The sequence below is a fragment of the Heterocephalus glaber genome, unplaced genomic scaffold (genome assembly GCF_053883595.1).
Source record: "Heterocephalus glaber isolate CG9 unplaced genomic scaffold, H.glaber_assembly_v1.0 deba00001546, whole genome shotgun sequence".
Classification (NCBI taxonomy): domain Eukaryota; kingdom Metazoa; phylum Chordata; class Mammalia; order Rodentia; family Bathyergidae; genus Heterocephalus; species Heterocephalus glaber.
This window is the reverse complement of record NW_028258339.1, coordinates 3,581,038-3,600,532: the sequence shown is the minus strand read 5'-3', so window position 1 is coordinate 3,600,532 and position 19,495 is coordinate 3,581,038. Positions and strand designations below refer to the sequence as shown.

The window sequence follows — 19,495 nt, the reverse complement described above, 5'->3', positions numbered from 1 at the left end:
GGCGAGGAGGAGTCCGGTCACGGCTTTCCGGTTGGTCCGCCCAAGGCGCTGCGGGCTGAAAGGCGCGGCCAATAGGCTGCGCTTTCCCGGCTACGCCCGCGCGAGCTCTCTTCTCGCGAGGCCGGCTAGGCCCGAATGTCGTTAGCCGTGAGGAAAGATGGCGGAAAATTTAAAAGGTGAAGCAGTGGAGGCAGAGGCGCAGGCCCGCTGGCAGGGCCGGGTGGGCTGGAGGGGTGGTGTCGCGGGCTCGGGGCCCCGGCGTCCGAGGCCACAGAGCCGGGAGCTGGAAGCCCGGCGCAGAAAGGATAGGGCTCACGGAGCGCGGGCCCGGCTCGCGGGGCTGGGCGGGGCTGAGGGGAGGGGGCGCGCTCTTCAGAACGCGTCAGGCGCTGGGCTAAGTGGGGACGCAGGAGGGGGGCGCGCGTCACAGGTCGCGACCGGACCGGCGCGCGCTCGCGCGGGGGTTTGCGGGGACGCCGAGGCTGCGTGCGCGGAAAAAATCGGCCCCGGTGACCGTTACCCTTTCGGTGTCCACGCGAGATGCCGGAAGGGGAAGGAAGAGAAGAGGACAGACTCCCCCCTCAGAGTGGGTGGACAGGTGACTCTTGAGGGGACAGGGTCTCGCCGCTCACCGAGGTGGGAGAAGGATTTGAAGTAGAAGATTCTCCCAAAAGAGGAGAACAGGGCCTCCCTAATGGGAGAGCTTGACTCCCCCATGTGCAGGGAAAGAGGTGGCTCTGTTGTGAGGCGAAGCCGCGAGGAGGGTGGATTCCACAAGTGTGAAAGGGACTCTGAGGGCCAGGAGAGTCCAGCTGTTGTCAGTACAGAGCCAGTAGCCTGGGACATTGGGACCGCGTCTGTGGGGTTTCCGACGCAAGTTAAGGGCTTGGCAGAGAGAGGCCTCTTAGGGAGAGGCATGTTAAGGGAGGAGGCCTTGCCCATGGGGGGAGGGAGCTTTAGTTTTGTAAAGCTCTTGTTTTTAGGTTGACATCTAGGGTATCTCATCATGAATTTAAATAAGTTTGATTTTTGTAATGGGAAGTCGGAAATGTTGAACATTTTTAAAAGATGGATATAGGAGGATGTGGACTGGGTACACTTGAAACCAAGTGTTTTGTGACATGATTTGATAAAATGGCTTCTAAAGCACATTAATGATAGACGTGCCTTGAATAAGAAATACATATTTTTAAATCTGTGTCTTAAAAATTTTTGGTACCTTCAGAAACATTCTAGGTATACTTAAAAGAATTGATGTCACTAACCTATACAGGTTTGTGTGTTCCTGAATTCAGAACATGGCCCTTTGGACAAGCTCTATCCTTCACAGAAATGTGGCTGAGACAGAAAGTCGAAATGCAGAAGTGGGAAAAAATTTTTTACCTTGTTGGGTTAAGATGTCCCAGACAAATCATTTAAGGAGCCTTCCTGAAATGTGTATCATTTCACAATCCTTATTTATAATTCCAAAATCTAAGAAGTCCTGAAAATGGAAATCTTTTTCTTAAATTTGGCACCATTCATGGCAAAAGAAGATACTAAAAAGTGGGACTATTCAATGAGTTTATCTTACATCTTCTATTTAATGTGGAAAATTTGTACTTTTGCTGGAGAATTATTCATATGTTTGATTATGGCTTGCTGTCCCTGATCATAATCAGGGTGTTGGTTTAATGTATGGGGGCACACCTAGAGCTGCACTCCTAAAATCCCCCCAATTTTTGAATTCTAAAACTCGTCTGGCCCTGGTAGTTTCAGATAAGGGATTGAAGACCAGTCTTTCCAGTTATGCCTTTGTTTGGTGCCCTGGAGGTTTTAATCCTGTCCCCAACCCCCTCAGGGCAATACACCCTACTGAGGTGGGGGTTGTTCTCTTTCTTTTGCAAAATAGAGAACCCTGAGAGCAGGTCTTGAACCTGAGGCAAGTTTGCAGGCAGATTTAGGAATAGGGCAGAGGGAGTTAAGAGGCTCTGGGAATAGATTCCTTTGGGACCATCCACATACCAAACCCCACTTTGAGCCTACTGCTCCAAAGGAAGCCTTTGACAAAGCACAGGGGTTCATAGTAGCACATTTGTGTTGCAGAAGTATCTCAGCATCGGAGGAAGACCTGTGGATTAAGTTTCCCTGACTCTTAGGGCTGCCCTTGGGATGCCCTAGAGGATTTGGGGTCCCGCTTGGCCCCTGACCTGGTCAGGCTGCCCAGTAATGGCTCACTCCGGCCCCCTTGTTCCAGGCTGCAGTGTGTGTTGCAAGTCCTCTTGGAATCAGCTGCAGGACCTGTGCCGTCTGGCCAGGCTCTCCTGCCCTGCCCTTGGCGTCTCTAAGAGGAACCTCTATGACTTTGAAGTTGAGTACCTGTGTGATTACAAGAAAATCCGCGTAAGTCTGGAGTGAATGCCCTGGGAGGGGGCAGGTCTCAAGGGATTTGGTCTCTTGTCACTCACCCCACCCCTGCTGCCCACATCTGTTTCCAAAGGGAATTTTCTCCTCTGATCCTTCCTGAAAAAAACAGGATGAATAGACCTGCTTTCCCCCATTTTATAGGTGGGAAAACTAAGTGGGTTTCTTAGGAGATCAGGAACTAAATGAATCCCCAAATGTCTCTTCCCATCTCCCTGGAAATACAAACTGGTTACAGAGATTCAGACACCAGAACCCAGGAGTGTGGATGAGAATAGCTACTGTTACTAGTTGTGTCAGTAACTATTGTGGTTACTTCCTCTCAGGAATTCATTTTAACACTCCCACCCCATCCACACAATATTGTGCTGTGAAATGGCAACAGTTGCCTTTGCTAGAGGATGTAATGGAAGGACAGTTACAAAGAGTCAACATGCTTGGGTTTAAATCCTGGCTGTATAAACCTAGCCTCCTTAAACTCAAAACATTTTCCTCATCTGTAAAATGGGGAGAGCTAGTAGTAGCTAGTTCATATAGAGTTGTAGGGAGTAACTTTGTTACTATCACACTGCACTTTTTAGGGCCAGGTGATTTAGCTCAGTGGCGCAGTGCTTGCTTCGCACGCACAAGATCCTGAGTTTGATCCCCGGTACCAAAAAAAAACTTCCTTAAAACAGTAACTGTTTCATAATGAATGCTGGGCCGGGGATTTAGCTCAGTGGTTCCGGCACCTGGCTTGCAAGGGCAAGGTCCCGAGTTCAATCCCCGGACCAAAGGAAAAAGAAAAACATAATGAATGCTAGGAAAATGTTAGTTGTTTCTTTGTTACCAGTGGAAACTGAGGCCCAGCAAAGTTAAATAACTTGCTTAAGGCAACACAGCCAGGGAGGTCCAGATTGAGGATTTGTACCCAGGTGTCTAATTTTAGAATTTTCTGTGCTGTGAAACTGTCCTCTATCACTGCCTCCCCACAGTAAAAGCTCCCTCTGGCTGCTGTGCGGAGAATAGCGAGGGCAGAGGCAGGGGACCAGTGAAGAGGCTCCTGCCAGGGGCCAGCAGCCTCAATGGTGGTGGCAGTGACTGTGGTTGGGTGGTTTGAAGAGGTCAGGTTCCGGATGTGTTTGGAAGGTGGGGCCAACAGGGTGTGCTGAGGGTGGGCGTGGGGAGTGTGAGTAAAAGAGAAGTGAAGGATGACTCCAGGAGTGTAGGCTGGAACAGCTAGGAGGGAGCAGATGCCAAGGAAGACAGGAGGGAGTGGGTTTCAGAGACAAGTAAAAAGTAGAAATTGGAAAGAAAGTAAGGGGGAGAGTGGGAGTTGAACCTAGGAATCCTGTCTCCAGAGCCCATGGTTTCTAAGCATTCCAGAAAAAGAGTGGGGTGAGGTAGGGGTTCTCCATTGGCCCAAGGGCTTCATCATTATGACACCCTCATCCCCCTGCACCCTAACAGGAACAAGAGTATTACCTGGTAAAGTGGCTCGGATACCCTGACACGGAGAGCACCTGGGAGCCACGGCAGAATCTCAAGTGTGTGCGCATCCTCAAGCAGTTCCACAAGGACTTAGAAAGGGAGCTGCTCCAGCGGCACCACCGGTCAAAGCCACCCCGGCACCTGGACCCAAACTTGGCTAACTACCTGGTACAGAAGGCCAAGCAGAGGCGGGCGCTTCAGCGCTGGGAGCAAGAGCTCAATGCCAAGCGCAGCCACCTGGGACGCATCACAGTGGAGAATGAGGTGGACCTGGATGGCCCCCCACGGGCATTTGTGTACATCAATGAGTACCGAGTTGGTGAGGGCATCACTCTCAACCAGGTGGCCGTGGGCTGCGAGTGCCAGGACTGTTTGTGGGCACCTAGTGGAGGCTGCTGCCCTGGAGCATCCCTGCACAAGTTTGCCTACAACAACCAGGGCCAGGTGCGGCTGCGAGCCGGGCTCCCCATCTATGAGTGCAACTCACGCTGCCGCTGTGGCTATGACTGCCCCAACCGTGTAGTACAGAAGGGCATCTGCTATGACCTCTGCATCTTCCGCACAGATGATGGGCGCGGCTGGGGTGTCCGCACACTCGAGAAGATCCGCAAGAACACCTTTGTCATGGAATACGTGGGAGAGGTAGGGAGTCAGGACCCAGCATGTTATGCGGCTATTCTTACCATGTGTGCCCAGCTTCTGCCCTGTGTGCCTGAAACATCCTTGCTTTCCTTGTGGGAGAAGTCTGGATGGTTGGATTGAATGGCATAGGGATCTCCTGGCAGGGGCTGCTATTCCAGGCTGGAACACACCAGCACAAGCATGCTGGTGGCTAAAAGAACACTGAAGTATTTCTGGATGGGGTGGTTTCCTAAAGGTCGCTAGCAAGAAAGGAAGTGGGAACTGAGATCTGGGCAGCAATCCCTTCAGAGGTCATGTGGTCAGAGAGCACAGGGCTGTAGCACCTGAGAAGGCCCCTCCCTTCCCTTCTCGTCCCACAAGGGCCATCTTATGGTCTGGAGTAGATGTAGGCCTGCTTGGACTGAGGTTGCCCACCTTCTCTAGACTTTGAAGTCACCCCAGGGAAGGGCTGGGTATATGAGGCAGGCCTCTGCTGTAATGAATGAGCCATCATATCATAGTGACTTCGCAGGTTGGAATTTTTGTGCTCATGACCAGTCCAGTGTGGGTGTTCAGAGAGTCATCCTTTCACACAGTGTCTTCAATACCCACATTCTCTCCCTCTTGTGCCTTTCTGTGCTTTAAAGCCTCAGAGTCGCCACCAGATCCTCAGCATTGCCTGGCAGGCAGGCTAAGTAGGGGACCAAAGGACGAGTTCTAATGGATCAGGCCTGAATAGAGCACACGTCACTTCTGCCTACGCTCTGTTGGCTGGCACTGAGTCACTGGCCTTTACTGCAGTGCAAGGGAGGGAGGGTGCTTTAGCTGTGTGCCCAGATGCAAAACAGAAGGGGTCTGAATGAGTAATTGGCAAATGTCTGCAACAAAGTGTCACATCCTAAGGTGGGATGTGGTGGGTAGTTGGAGTGGAGCAGTTCTCTTACATAAAATGGCCTCTCACCTTAGGAGACATTTAACATCTGTAGACCATTACCATCTAAATCTATGAATATGCCTCATTCTTGGTGACAACCCCAGATACCTCCATATTTCTACAGGCTCTTTGGGGGTGTGATATGGTTAGGAAATGATAAAGAGTGGCCTGAGGGGCACACATCTGAGGGTGTTCACACTGTAGCAATGACATTGATGATAAGGAGAGGTGCCCTCTGAACTACAGAGTAGAAAGGGTTAGACCCCAGAGAGGCAGGCCCAGTTTTGAGGCAGAATAGCCTGTGCCACAGAGGACTAGCCGTCTGGATGAGGGAATGACTGACTATACCCCAGATGGGCTGCCAGAGGAAATGTCCCCAAGCCAGAGGGCCAGTCAGTCTGGAGGAAGGAGGAGGTGTCTACACCCAGAGGCTTCCTGACAGCGGCAGGAGAAGAAATCCTGGGGAGCTGCAGGGAAAGATGTCCCCATCTCAGAGTGACCCAATGACCTGGAGGAAGAGCTCAAGCTCTCTGCACTCCAGAGGGCCCTGACTTAGGAAGTATCCACACTCACACCATCCTGGGCTCAGACAAAAGTAATGTCCTTACCCTCTGAGGGATCTGTAGAGTCTGGAGATGATGTTTATACCTGTGAACACCCTGGCAGCTTAGAGGAAGTGGCCAGACCTCGGAGAGACCCTATCTAGAGGACAATGTGTTCTGAGCCTGAAAGCCCCTGATAGTCTGGAAGGGAAGATGTTCAGGCCCCATGGGATCCCAGTGGTCCTAGAGGCCATCCCAAGCAGGAACACAGCCTCATTGTCCTGATGTCTGGAGATGTGGGCCATCTACAGAGCCCACAGGCAGCCTCAGAGTTCTGGGTTTAATGCCCATACTCCTCCAAGATAGAAATAGGGGTTCCAGGGGCCCTCTCACCTCTTCCTCACCACTCCCACTCTCCATTATGCTGTTTCTTGGCCCTCTTGTTGCCATATTTGGTGACTTCCAGGCCCCACTCTGGCACACTCAGACCTATGGGTCCTCCTGATGGTGCTACAGGTCTCCAAACACTACCAGAGCCAAAATCATCTTCCTACATGGCTTCCAAGAAGCCAGCAATGGGGTGGGCCCCCATAGCCTGCTTGCCAGAGCTTGTACCCCAGTCCCGCCACTCAGCAGCAGTCATTGCACCTCTCTGTCTCTCCATTTCCTCATCTGACAAATGGAAGCAATAACAACAGCACCTGCCTCCTAAGCTAGTTAGAAGCATTTACTTCTTGGGAAACACTTGGAAGAAGCACTTGAACAGTGGTCAGTACCGGTAAGTCTCAGGTAAATGCTAACCATTACTGTCCAAAAGTCAGAAAATCCAAATGCTCAGAAAATGAAAGGTTTTTGTTACCCAGCTGTCCACAAACCCCATCCTAACCTGATAGGGGCCTATTTGTAGTCTTTTTGTCCTACTTAGGATAAATATTCACATATTTCATCTCAGAAATACTAATTTACTTGCTTATAAGTGCTGTCCCATATGCTTCCAAGGTGTTATATAATTGAGGGCATACTTCCCATACCTAGATGCCATACTGTCCTTCCCCCTGAGGACACTGACAATCTGCAGTGACAGTTCCTGACATGTACGCAGCCTTTTGCTCCTTTGTACCCTTTCACATTTGAACTTTTATGTTTCTGCAGAACATTTCCACCTCACCCAGCAGAGAATACTGGCCTACTTTATCCATTCTGAAACACACATTCTCTTCACATTTTACCAGCTCTGAAATGAAGGAGAACTTAATTGGTGTTCTTAGGTGGTAATATATTTAATTAGCAGTTTTTCCTCTCTTGGTAAAGGGTACATACAATAAGGGTGCATCCCAGATTTCAACAAGATCCAGCACGACCACTCATTACATTGCTCTGTTCTTAACAAAACCAAGAACACTTTCTGCATTGATGATGTCCTTGGGATTTTACAATAGCCCCTGTCAGGTTGGACTTCTGTCACTGCCATTCCCATTGCACAGATGAGAAAACAAGCCCAAAGAGATGTAATAACTTGCTCAGAATCACAAATCTAGTAAAATAGGTGGCGGCAGGGTGGGGGAACAAATTATCTAAAAATGGTGCTCTGCCCGGCCTGTTGGCCTTTTTATTTTTTGGCTGAGGAAACAGGCACAGAGAAAGAACATTCAGGATCTCACATCCAGGAGAGGGCAGAGTGGCAGCTGCCCCGAGGCTTCTAGTTCCTGTTCTGTGCTGCCAGCTCCTGGGCTGGCTGTCCTCCCCAGACGTCTGCAGCACTGCTAGGGGGCAGGGATTTGTTCCCAGGTCTTCAGGGTGGACCACCCATTTCAGAGTGAAACTGAAAGGAAGGCAAAAGGGAAGGAACCGTTTGTGCCCTGGAGGGCTTATGGGATGACTCACGCTAGGTGAGACTAGGGGAGCAGGTAGGGGCAGAACAGACTGGAAGATGGAGCAGGAGGATGTGGGCCTACCCCAGCATGGGGAGGGCTCCAGTTAGAAAGATGGCTCAGATTTGAGCCCTCAAGCTGGTGATCGGGAGCAGTTGCCCTTTGATCCCAGGGCTTTTGAGGTGGGCTGGGAAGGCAGAGGCTCAGAGCAGTTCCATCTGAGCCTACACTACAGTGACAGCTGTAGCCTACACTACAAGGTAGTATGTATTCTCCAAGAGCTAGAGGGAGATTGGCCTCAACATATGCCACCTCAGCATGCTCCTGTGGCTCTTGTGTCCCTAGGAGAGGGCCTGAACTCTTCAGCCTTTTATGACCTCCAGCTTGCTTTAGACGCTATATCTCTTGTATTCCCCCTTGAATTCTTTCTAAGCATTGTGTTTTCTGATCAGTATCTTGCACTGTGGGTGTCTGACTCCATCTCCAACATCTCTATGACCCCTGAGGGTAAGGGCCAGGCCTGTCCTTTTTGTCTCCCCACTGAACTGTGACCCCTGCGAGTTGAGACCAGGCAAAAGGTAGGCCTCAATCCTCAAGACAAATCCACAGAATGGGTTGGAGGTGTGTAGCTCAGTGTCAGAACATGTGTTTAGCATGTGTGAGGCCCTAGGTTCCATCCCTCTCACAGCAAAAACAAACACATTCATCGAATGAATAAACAAATCAGGTACGGAGGAGCCATGTTCCTCTAGGACTGGAGCTGGAGTAGTAAGCAGTATGGCCCAGGGGTAAATCTGGGTTCCATAAAGGTACTGCTGATCAGCACTTGGCACAGAGCATAGGCTGGAGGTGATGGCAGCAGAGCCAGGCAGGTGAGGACCTGTGTGGCCTTTTTGAGTAGAGAATACAGGGTGCTTAAGCCTGGAAGGGAATAGATTTGAAAAGTGGAAGAGCATGGTTCTGGGGCCAGAGGAAAGCATCCTGGGTGGGTCTTGGGTTTATATCCCTTGTCGACAGTGGTGGTAGACGATGGGCCGTGCGGCAGAAACAGGGAAAGGGAAGGAGGAAAGGATGTGGGGGAGACTGAATGTTGGAGCTGCCGAGAAGACCACCACATGGACTGAGGCTGCAGAGAGAGCAAGTATGGTATTGCTGTGGACTGTGCACTGTTCTAGCACTTGTCTCTAAGGGCTTGGCAAAAGAGGTGGAAGGAGGCCTGGGAGTGGGGGCATCCTGGGTTAGGAGGAAGCAATCTTGTGTATAGTGGGACCTTCGCCTAGAGAAGGGTATGGTTAGCCATACTTGGTCATTGCCAGAGGCTATAGTTGTTGGTCCCTGGAGGAAGAGGGGACATGGGACCAGAGAAGAGATCTGTAGGGTGAGGTGGGTGAAATCCATCAACAGCATTTGGGGGACAAGGATAGGTTGTGGCTGGAATGGTGGAGCAGCTTCATATTTACTAGGATGGTGGGGGGACATGGGAGGTGTCTGTGCTGCCTCCAGCCCCGGAGGTGGCACTGAGGGAGGGCTTCTGTCTCCCCTTTGTTTTCCTTTCTTTCATTCACATTCTTGCTCTTCCCTCCCTTTGTCATTCTGTAAGCTTTTGGCTTCAGCTTCTTTCTGGCCATCTCAGACTCAGGGCTCTTGGCCTCTGGACTGGACTTTCATAGCAGGATTTCTGTGTTTCTAACATGTTCTCTGCTCTAGCTCATTAGTCTCTGGCCGTGCTAGGACACCTGCTGGCTCCAGCCCTCGCACCCTGGCTCAGTCTTTCCCTGTCTTTCTCTCAGTGGTGCCCTGGCTTTCATTCTTTCTTGGTATTCTTCAAGGCCTTTATCTCTGTCTTTCTGTGTATGTCTGTCTGTCTGTCTGTCTTTCCCTTCCTGCTCTGTCCCAAGAGCATAAGAGGCTGTGGAACATTGAGACATCTCAGGCAGTCTCGCAGGACAGCAGAAGGTGGGGTTTCCCCCTCCTTTCATTGTAACTACACCTTGTGGCCAGCCTCCTCCCATTTCGAGACTCCTTCTACCATCCAGAGGCCTTAGGAGGGAGGATAGGTGGAGGGCAGTCCCCTGCAAAGGCTTACAGACCATCTGCATCGCTGTCCCCATATGTCCATGGGGCAGGGGTGCCTCCTGCTCACAATTCTCTTCCCTGGGGCCAGACCAGGGTTGGGAGTGGTGCTGGCTTTCCTGAGCCTTTGTGACCAGTCCCCTGCTCCTTTCCCCAGATCATTACCTCAGAGGAGGCGGAGCGGCGGGGCCAGATCTACGACCGCCAAGGTGCCACCTACCTCTTTGACCTGGACTATGTGGAGGACGTGTATACAGTGGATGCCGCCTATTATGGCAACATCTCCCACTTTGTCAACCATAGTGTGGGTACCCCTGACAGGCGGGCAGGGGGTTGGGAGGGGCAGGCCAGGGCCCCTCCTCACTATTGTACTGTTTTTTCTGTTGTTGCCTAGTGTGACCCCAACCTGCAGGTGTACAACGTCTTCATAGATAACCTTGACGAGCGGCTGCCCCGCATCGCTTTCTTTGCCACAAGAACCATCCGGGCGGGCGAGGAGCTCACCTTTGATTACAACATGCAAGGTGGGGGTGGCAAGGGCCCAGGAACAGGGGCAAACAGTGATGTGGGATGTGAGGACCCCATTCCAAGGCACCCTGGTCACTCAGAACCAAGCGCATTTCTTCAGCTGGAGCTTTAAGATGCTCCTCGTGACTCCTAGCCTCCTGTCTGGACTCCAGGACTTGTGCCCGTATTCCCATCCCCGGAACCCCAACCCTGGGCTACTTGCACTAGCTTCTCTCAGGACTCCCAGGGGCAGGCGTTTGGCTGGAGAGCGAAGGCCCTCCTGGCTCCATCTGGACTGAACTGCCCCAGCCTCTCCTCACTCTAGCTCCCTTTAGGCTTCCTCATTCTGAGCCCCTGGACACCCTGGTGACCTCCACCCAGTGCCTGCTTTGTCACCTCTCAGACACTCAGGGTGGATCTCATATAGGAGAGTTCAGCTGTGCCTCTTGATGCCCAGGTGGCCCTCTATTCCTGACCTCCACTTGACTTGACCCTTCTGGTTCCCTGACCCCCCCACCTCCCCCTCAACCTGAACACCCCTCCGGTGATGCATGCTTCCCCAGCAGCATCACTGAGATTCCTCTCCTAACTCAGATCCCAGGCCTGCTACCAGCCCCCAAGATCTCTGGGTCTCCTTGTGTAAAGGGTGGCAGGACACTTCATCCAGGCCTTCTAACGAGTCTTCCCTCCTTCCCCCTCCCCCAACCCTGGCTGTGACTCCACAGTGGACCCCGTGGACATGGAAAGCACCCGCATGGACTCCAACTTTGGCCTGGCTGGGCTCCCCGGCACCCCTAAGAAGCGGGTCCGTATTGAATGCAAGTGTGGGACTGAGTCCTGCCGCAAATACCTCTTCTAGTCCTGAGAAGTCTGAGGCCAGACTGACCGAGGGGGCCTGAAGTCACCCGCCCTTCCCCCACTGCGGTCCCCATTGGGGAATAACCACCAGACCCTCTCACCTGCCTCCACCTGCTCCCTGCCTGCTCCAGGGTCAGGGCTTCGTTGAGGACTGACTCCGGGAGACCTCTTTCTGTGTTCCAGCCCCTCTGTGGGTTGCACTTACAAACCCTCACCCACCTTCAGAGTATATTGATCACATCAAGATTTCCTGCAGTTAGGATTGGGGTCTATTGTGGAGGTCCAGGGGTGGAGACCCAGCCCAGGGCCAGAATAAAAAGATGCTTGTTTTTGTACCTGCTTCTGCCTGGAGCCTGAGGGCCCTGCTGTGGGCCTCCCTCCAACCCCAAGGGTATAAGAGAGCAACCCCAGGGAAGGCAGACTTCTGAGGGGAGAATTCCCAGCCTCCCAGCTGGAGCAAAGCTGGTTGTCCAACCAACAAAGCCTTTCTACTAATGATGGAAAAGGAGGTCTCCTGGGTTGATGACTGAGGCTGGTTCATACTGGCAATAAGATCTGTGAAGGCTCTGTCAGGACTGCCCATCTGAGAAGTGGATGCAGTGTGCCACTGTAAGGGGTGTGGATGCCTATGGCCCACTGAGCAGTGAGAGGAAGGTGGTCCTGACCGGCAGCCCGGGAGTGGGTAAGGCCCAAGCTCTGCCTGCAGGGAGCACGGAGAGGGTGTCCTGAGCCCTTAGGAGTGCCAAGGGTACTGAGAACCCTGCCCTGGGGTGTGCTAACTGCTGGGGCTAGTTGAGCTGGAACCAAGACCTAGACAGTTGTAGATAGCACTTAGGACAGTGATGTGCATTGGTTAGAAGTTGGTGAGGTGCCAGGCACTGGGTAGAGCACCTGGTCCACAGGATTGTCTCAGGGAAGTCTTGAAAACTGTAGAGGTGGTTCCCAGGAAAAGGCCCATGTGGCAGAAGGCAAAGTACTGTACAGTAAGTCCCCAACTTAACATCTGAGTTGTGAACTTTCACAGGTGTACTGTATAAGACTCACTTTGTTGGATTACAAATGAGCCTGACTTAAGGAACATTCTCACGGAACTCATTTGTAAGTTGGGGACTTACTGAACAAGCCATGAATGATGGGGGAAGAGTGTACCCACTAGGATATGGTGAGGCAACAAGGAAGCCCCTGCTGGCCAGCCCCAGCCTCCAGCCCTCTGCACTCACCCCGGGCCCACTGGTCTCAAAAATTAACTGCCTTGAAATGTACAGAAGGTGAAATCTGGCCCCCCTGCTCCCCTAGCCCTGTGAAGTCTAGGAAACCTGTCCTGACTACTTGTGCCCACAGTGCCCCTCTGTGAGACTGTGTCCCCTGTTACCAGAAGCCAGATCTGTGTGTTTGTGTGTGTGTGTGTGTGTGTGTGTGTGTCTGCCCTGCCCTTGTCCCCCAGGCTGACCTTCAGGCATGGGCTGAAGCTGGTTCTCTTCTTGTAAACCCCTCAGCCCTACCCAGCCTGGAATGGGCACCAATAAACTGTGTTGACTGAACAGACCCAGGTGTGGGGGATGGGAGGCCTGGTGAGGTGGGGGACGAGGGGTGAAGAGCTAAGGTTACCCAGGCTCAGGCGTCAGCCACCTGACTGTAACCCCTCCACTTTGGGCCTTCACAGCATCCCTCTTGCACCATCATCTACAAAATATCTTGACCTAAAATAAACTTGTTTTGTTCGTCCATGTTGATATGCGCTGAAAAAAGCAAACTAAACCCAATGCAGTCTTGAGTGGATAAACCATTATCACGTGCCATAAATAAAACTAGTCAACAAGTAAATGTGGTGGTAATGAAATGTGCTAAAATTTGAGCTCTTATAAGCTTTAAATGTAGGGCCGGGGATGTAGCTCAGTGGCACAGCATCTGCCTGGCAAGCACAAGGTCCTGAGTTTGATCCCTGGCACCGAGTAAAACCAAAAAAGCTTTAAATGTAAAGCCTGCCTACTGCATTCAAAAAGAAAACTTCTACACAGGTGATGGAGTCCCAAACAGCCAGAGACCTCACACACAGGGCACCTAGGACACTGGCCCCAAATACCTCCTAGACCTCAGAGCCTGGATATGGACCCCAAGCCTCCCAAGGAACCTAGGCTGAGCCCTCACATGCAGGGATACAGAACCCCAATGGGGATCTTTACTTCTGTCTTTTGTGACAGATGTGAGCAAACATCTCAAAAGCCTCATGACCTGAGATGTCACTTCCCAAACTACTTGGAGCCTTCACATCCTAATCACTGCCTTCCACATCCTGGGACAGCCCCCAAGTGGCTGAGATGTCACTGCTCCAACGTCTGAGGGATCTCATGGCCTGAACACAGATCCTTAAATATTTTTTGTTTTGTTTTTGAGATGGGGGTCTCATTTTGTTGCCCAGGCTGGTCTTGAATTCTTGAGCTCAAGCAATCCACCTGTCTTAGCCTCCCAAGTAGGCAAGTGCCACCATTCCTGGCTCCTTAAATAGTTCTGAAACCTCATACTGTGGACACACTCCCAAATTACTCAGACACCTTATAAACTATCATTAAACATCCCAGAGACTCGACTTTCTAGAACCTAGTCCCACGAACAACTCAAACTTGTCTTAGACACAGATCCCAAGAATTTAGAGATCTCACAGCCTGGAAAGAGACACTGTTCAGAATTCATACCCTGGGAACAAATCTATATGCAGTTTAGAAACCTTTTGATATAGACCCTTGAACAGTTGGGAGTTAGGGCACTCCACAGGCCTCCTTCAGATCCTGCCAATCTCATTAAAGACCCCCCACAAAGTTCAGAGACTTCAGTTTGGGTAAAGCCCTACCAATTTCTCAGAGAACTCACAGAGACAAAGATGGACAAATAGTTCAGAGATCTCACAGGCTACCAGAGAGCTCAGAGACCTCATGCCCCAAGCACACTACTAAGAGCTGCAAAACTATGTGTGCTGGAACACTGACCTAGGCTAACTCATCTCATGCCCTGGATATGGGTTCCTGTTGAAATGTCCAAAACATGGCTCACAGCTTTTAGACCTAGCTCGCCAAACAGCTCAAAGGCCTCACTCAGCCAGGCATGGTGGCATATGTCTATAATCCCAGCACTCTGGGAGGCTGAGGCAGGAGGACTGCAAGTTTGAGCCCAGCCTGGACAACTTAGTGACTTAGCAAGACCCTCTCTCTCAAAGAATAAAAAGAGGACTAGGGATATAGTTCAGTGCAAAGATCCTGGATTCAATCCCCAGTTGTGTGTGGTGTTTTTTTAAAAAAAGCCTCACACTCCTAGTTCCTAGAAGAGATCAGACATGAAAATACAGACATGGACCCTCTAGACAGCTTTGACATCTCACACCCTCACACTATGGTACAGCTCCCGTGTAACTCAGGTCACATAGCCTGGACACAAACCCCAAACAGCTTAGAAACTTTGTATCCTTGGCTTAGATAAATAGTTCAGAATCTTCCCATCCTTTTAATTTTTTTATTCTTTTTGAGACAGGGTCTCAAAATGTATACTGACCTTGAAATCACTATGTAACCTAGGCTGGCCTTGAACTCCTGAAGATTCTCTTGCCTCAGCCTTCCAAGTGCTGAGATTATAGGCGTGTGCCACCACACCCAGCTCAGAATCTTCCCATTCTTAACCCAGAACTTCCAAGCAATTCCAAAATATAATAGCCTGGATTCAGCTTGCCAAACCATTCCTGGAACTTGTACTTTGTATTCACATCTGGAAGAATTTTTGATCTCTGACAGTCATGGACACAGATCGTGAGACAACTCTGAAACATCACATTCTGTGCAAAGTTGGCCACAAACAGATCCCATAACAGACATAGACTCAAAACAGTTTAGGGACCTCAAATCACAGACACAGGCTCAGAGAACTTCTAACCTAAGAAAGACAAGAATGCCTGAGACATCACAGCCCGGTTACATATGCCCACATGGTGGCTCAGGCACCTCACGATGGTTATTTATTTATTTATTTTTTTGGTACCAGGGATTGAATTTGGGACCTTGCGCTTGGGAGGCAGGCCCCGGAACCACTGAGCTAAATCCCTGGCCCCACCTCACGATGATACACAAACTCACAGAGTTAATCGGGTGACCTGGACAGTAGGCCCTCACACAGCAGATGTACAGTGCCAAAATGCTCAGAGTTGACTGTTAGACCCAGTGAGAGAGAACCAACCAGAGACCGATATTAAATCCACACAGGAGTTTATTACTGGCCGGAATAAAAGCCGAGCATCGGACTCGAGCCCCGACTGGGGGCAGACTAACATGTTTTATACACCTTTGAGGCCAGCAGTTTCTAGGCCCCCCTATGGGATAGAACTAGCAAAGCAAGCAAAAGGTACAGAAGCGGAACGTCCTGCTGTTAGAACATGTGTAAAACAATAGTTGATTAATTGTTGTTTCTAAGAGACTTTCTAAGGGGAGGAGGTTTCTAAGCTTCCTCCTTCTAAGTTCATCTAAAGGGCAGGCAGGTGGGTCTTTCAGCAGCAATATGGAGTCTGTTTTGCTAACTAGGGTCCTTCATTGACAAACTATAAAGGCCCCAGGGCACAGATGCCCTAAACAGCAAGAAATACCAGAAACTGGTAACAGAACCTCAGATCCTGGAAAGAGACCCCCAATAAGTCAGAGACTTCATCCCTGAGGACCATGACTCCCCCAACAGGAAGTGCCTCAACACCAAGGAGTACAGCAATCTGAGATCTTCCACTCTCGGACACAGAGGGTGAAGCACTTTAAAGGGGTGACCCAGTAAAAGCCATCATACTCTGGGAACACATCCTGAAGCTGCTCAGAAAAACCAATCCTAGGACAGAACCCACAGCATCACAATAGACTTGTTCACAGAGACTTTGGCTCAAAACAATTCAGAGGAATGACACCCTGTGCTCCAATACCCAAGTGTCACAGGCAGCTCATATCTGAAAAGAGAGATGGTTAAGTATCTCAGAGACATCGAAATCTGTGCAGAGACCACCTCAGTGAAGACACCAAACACAGCACAGGCCTGCAGACCACCCAGAAGACTCCCTAACAGGTGCACACATACCCATTTTAAAAGCTCAGAGCCCTTGACCTTGGACAAAGCCCCCAATGAGTCAGTTATATCATGCCCTGGGACTGAAACCTCCCAAAAGGAAAAGACTTCCCACCTGAACATATATTTTAAAAAGCCAAGGAGCTCCAGAACCGAAGAGCTCAGTGGCCACATATCCTAAGACACCAGCGGCCAAACAGCTCAGTGAACTCACTACCAGGAATGCAAACCAGAAAATGCTCAGAAACCTTGAATTCAGGGCCCAGACATCCTTCTGAGACTTAGGGTATAGACCTCAATATCTAATTGAGGGAATTAATGTGCTGGACGCTAAGCATCAAATAATTCCAAGATCTCAAATTGTGGGACAGACACAACCAGAGACCTCCCATCCTGGGCATACAACAAGCCAATCAGGGACCGCACATCCTGGACACACACAACTACACAACTAGAGACCTCACATCTTGAACATACAGAATGGACAGATCAGGGTCCTCACCCCCCATAACACACACACACACACACACATCAGAGACCTCAAATCCCACAACACACAACCACAATCATGTGAGAAGCCTCACAGGCCAGGAAAACACCAGAAAACTCATCCTAGAGCTGACATCTGCAACAAAGAGACCCACAAGAGCTCAGAGAGCCCATGTGCTGCTTCATGCACCAGCACAAAGATGAGAGAGCTCCGCTGTCAGATATTCACATACAGCTCACAGAGTTCCCGTGCTGGGATGTGCACCAACACTGGACACAACCCCCACAGTTTACAATATCATATTACTTTTGTACCACATCAGCATCATTTTGTCATGAAACAAAACACATTTATTATCTTATATTTCCCCATATCAGAGGATCAACAAGGAATTTTGTAGTGTCAAAGTTGAGGTGTTGGCCAGGCTTGGTGGTGTGTACCTATAGTTCCAGCTACTTGAGAGGCTAAGGCAGGAAAATTGCTTAAGTCTAAGAGTTCAGGGCCAGCCCAGCAAGCATAATGAGACCCCATCCCCTTCAACCCCCCCAAAAAATAGTAAGTCTGAGAACAGAATATATTACATTATCTTGTTTATATTTAAGTGACATAAAGGTAAACATTAAAGACACAAAAGAGTTTTTTCTTTATTTTTGGTTTTTTGAGACAGGGTCTTGCTATGTAGTTCAGGCTGGCCTTGAACTCACTATGTAGTGCAGGCTAGCCTCAGACTCACAGCAATCCTCCTACCACAGCCTCCCAAGTGCTAGGATTACAGGCATGAACCACCATGCCCAGCTTCAAGAATTTTTTCAAATGTGAAGGTGTTGGCAGAACTGAAGTTCCTTAGGGAGATTCCAGTTTCTGTAGGATGCTCACATTCCCAGCCCACTGCCCCTTTCTCCATCTTCAAAGCCAGCAGCATTTTACCTTCAAATCCCTCACCTTCTCTCCTCCTTTGTGTCCTCCATCTCTGCTTATGTTGTCACATCATCTTTTCTCACTCTGCTTCCATTCACTATATCGCCTGCTCTCTTACCTTTGTCTCCTTTGGATAAGGACACTTGTGATTACATCGGGCCCACCTGGGTCATCCAGGGTCATTTCACTGTATTAGGGTGCTTAGCTTAATCAAAATTGCAAATTAGCATGATCACGTGTCCCAGGGATCAGGATGTGGACATCTTCAGAGTGCTGCTATGAAGTCACCAGAGACACGCACAGAGAGCTCACATACCTTCCAAATCACTGACATCCCCCATGTGAACAGACATCCGAAAAGAGCAGAGAGATACACACTCCAGGATATACACCCAAAATGCTCAGAGTCCTCAATCACTGGGAGTGAAACTCAAGCACCCTAACAGAATCCACCATCTGGAAACATACACTCAGAACAGGGACCTGACACGCGCCTCTGACATCATGCCTGCTTCTCTGCCTCTAACTGTCCTGCCTCTTTCCTATAAGGACCCTTGGGATTACACTGGGCCCCACACCATGACACAGGGACAATGGTCTCACATTCTGGGACATAAAACAGATCAGGGATCTTAAGCAAAAGAAAATACACACGTAGTGGGCCGGGGATTTAGCTCAGTGATTCTGCTGCCTGCCTCGAAAGCACAAGGTCCTGAGTTCGATCCTCGGTACAAAAAAAAAAAAAAAAAGAAGAAGAAGAAAGAAAGAAAATACACTTATAAAGAGCTCAGACTCCTCACACCCCAGGCACACACAGCTCAACAGATCAGAGAACTCACGCTGGGACAGGTACATCAAAGCAGAGTGGAGCTATCCTGTCCTAGGACACTCTCCCAATAAAAGCTGAGAGCATAAACTCTGGGACACACACCACTAAACAGATCAGCACACAAGAGACAGATGCCTCTGGTCCACATACTCGCACAGACATCCGAGACCTCCACCCTCAGACACACACTTGCAGACAGATCATGGTGTTGCCACCCTGGGATGTGTGTCAACACTAGGCCGACGCCCCACACCTGGGACATCATATCAGTTTTTTATTGCTATGACAGTAAACCACCATAATCTTTTTTATCAAAAAACAAATTTATTGTCTTACCTTTTTTTTTAAATTTTGGTTTTTCAAGACAAGGTCTCACTATGTAGTTCAGCCTGCCCTTGAAATCACTATGTAAGTGAAGCTAGCCTTGAACTCCTGGCAATTCTCCTGCCTCAGCCTGCCTGCTGTTGAGATTACAAGCCTGTGCCACCACGTCTGACTTGTCTTACATTTTTGCAGATCAGAAGACCGATGAGGTGTCTAACAGGGTCAAAGTCAAGGTGCTGACAGAGCACACTTCCCTCTGGAGTTTCCTCGGGGAGAATCCAGTTTTTGTAGGATGCCCGCTTTCACCAGGCCCTTCCTCCATCTTCAAAGCCAGCAATGGGTGCTGCTGGAACTCGGCCTGGTGTGGGGTTTGATTTGTGGGACGCCTCTGACTCCAGAACTTCACCAGCCCTGGGGTTTTCAGTCAAAAGGCTCAGGCTCTTTGAGGAGAGTGGTTTTTTTGGTTTTGTTTTTTTGGTATCGGGGATTGAACTCAGGACCTTTCGCTTACTAGGCAGGCGTGGTGCCACTAAGCTAAATCCCCGGCCCCAAGAGCAGTTTATTTTTGAGACA

At 50.1% G+C, this 19,495-nt stretch overlaps 1 protein-coding gene across 3 annotated transcripts; it reads left to right on the top strand.

Moving 5' to 3' along the window:
* Positions 1-11: 11 nt before the first annotated feature.
* On the top strand, positions 12-13,103 carry Suv39h1 (SUV39H1 histone lysine methyltransferase). 3 transcript variants are annotated; one of them, XM_004871951.3, is made up of 6 exons: positions 12-176; positions 2,237-2,382; positions 3,853-4,515; positions 10,072-10,218; positions 10,309-10,438; positions 11,147-13,103. In XM_004871951.3, the coding sequence occupies exons 1-6, from the start codon at positions 158-160 to the stop codon at positions 11,278-11,280; spliced, it is 1,239 nt and encodes a 412-aa protein (XP_004872008.1). In that variant the 5' UTR covers positions 12-157; the 3' UTR covers positions 11,281-13,103. The 3 variants fall into 3 exon arrangements, with proteins under 3 accessions (XP_004872008.1, XP_012923691.1, XP_004872007.1); XM_013068237.3 differs by lacking the exon at positions 12-176 and adding an exon at positions 407-586; XM_004871950.4 differs by lacking the exon at positions 12-176 and adding an exon at positions 407-598.
* Positions 13,104-19,495: the final 6,392 nt, after the last annotated feature.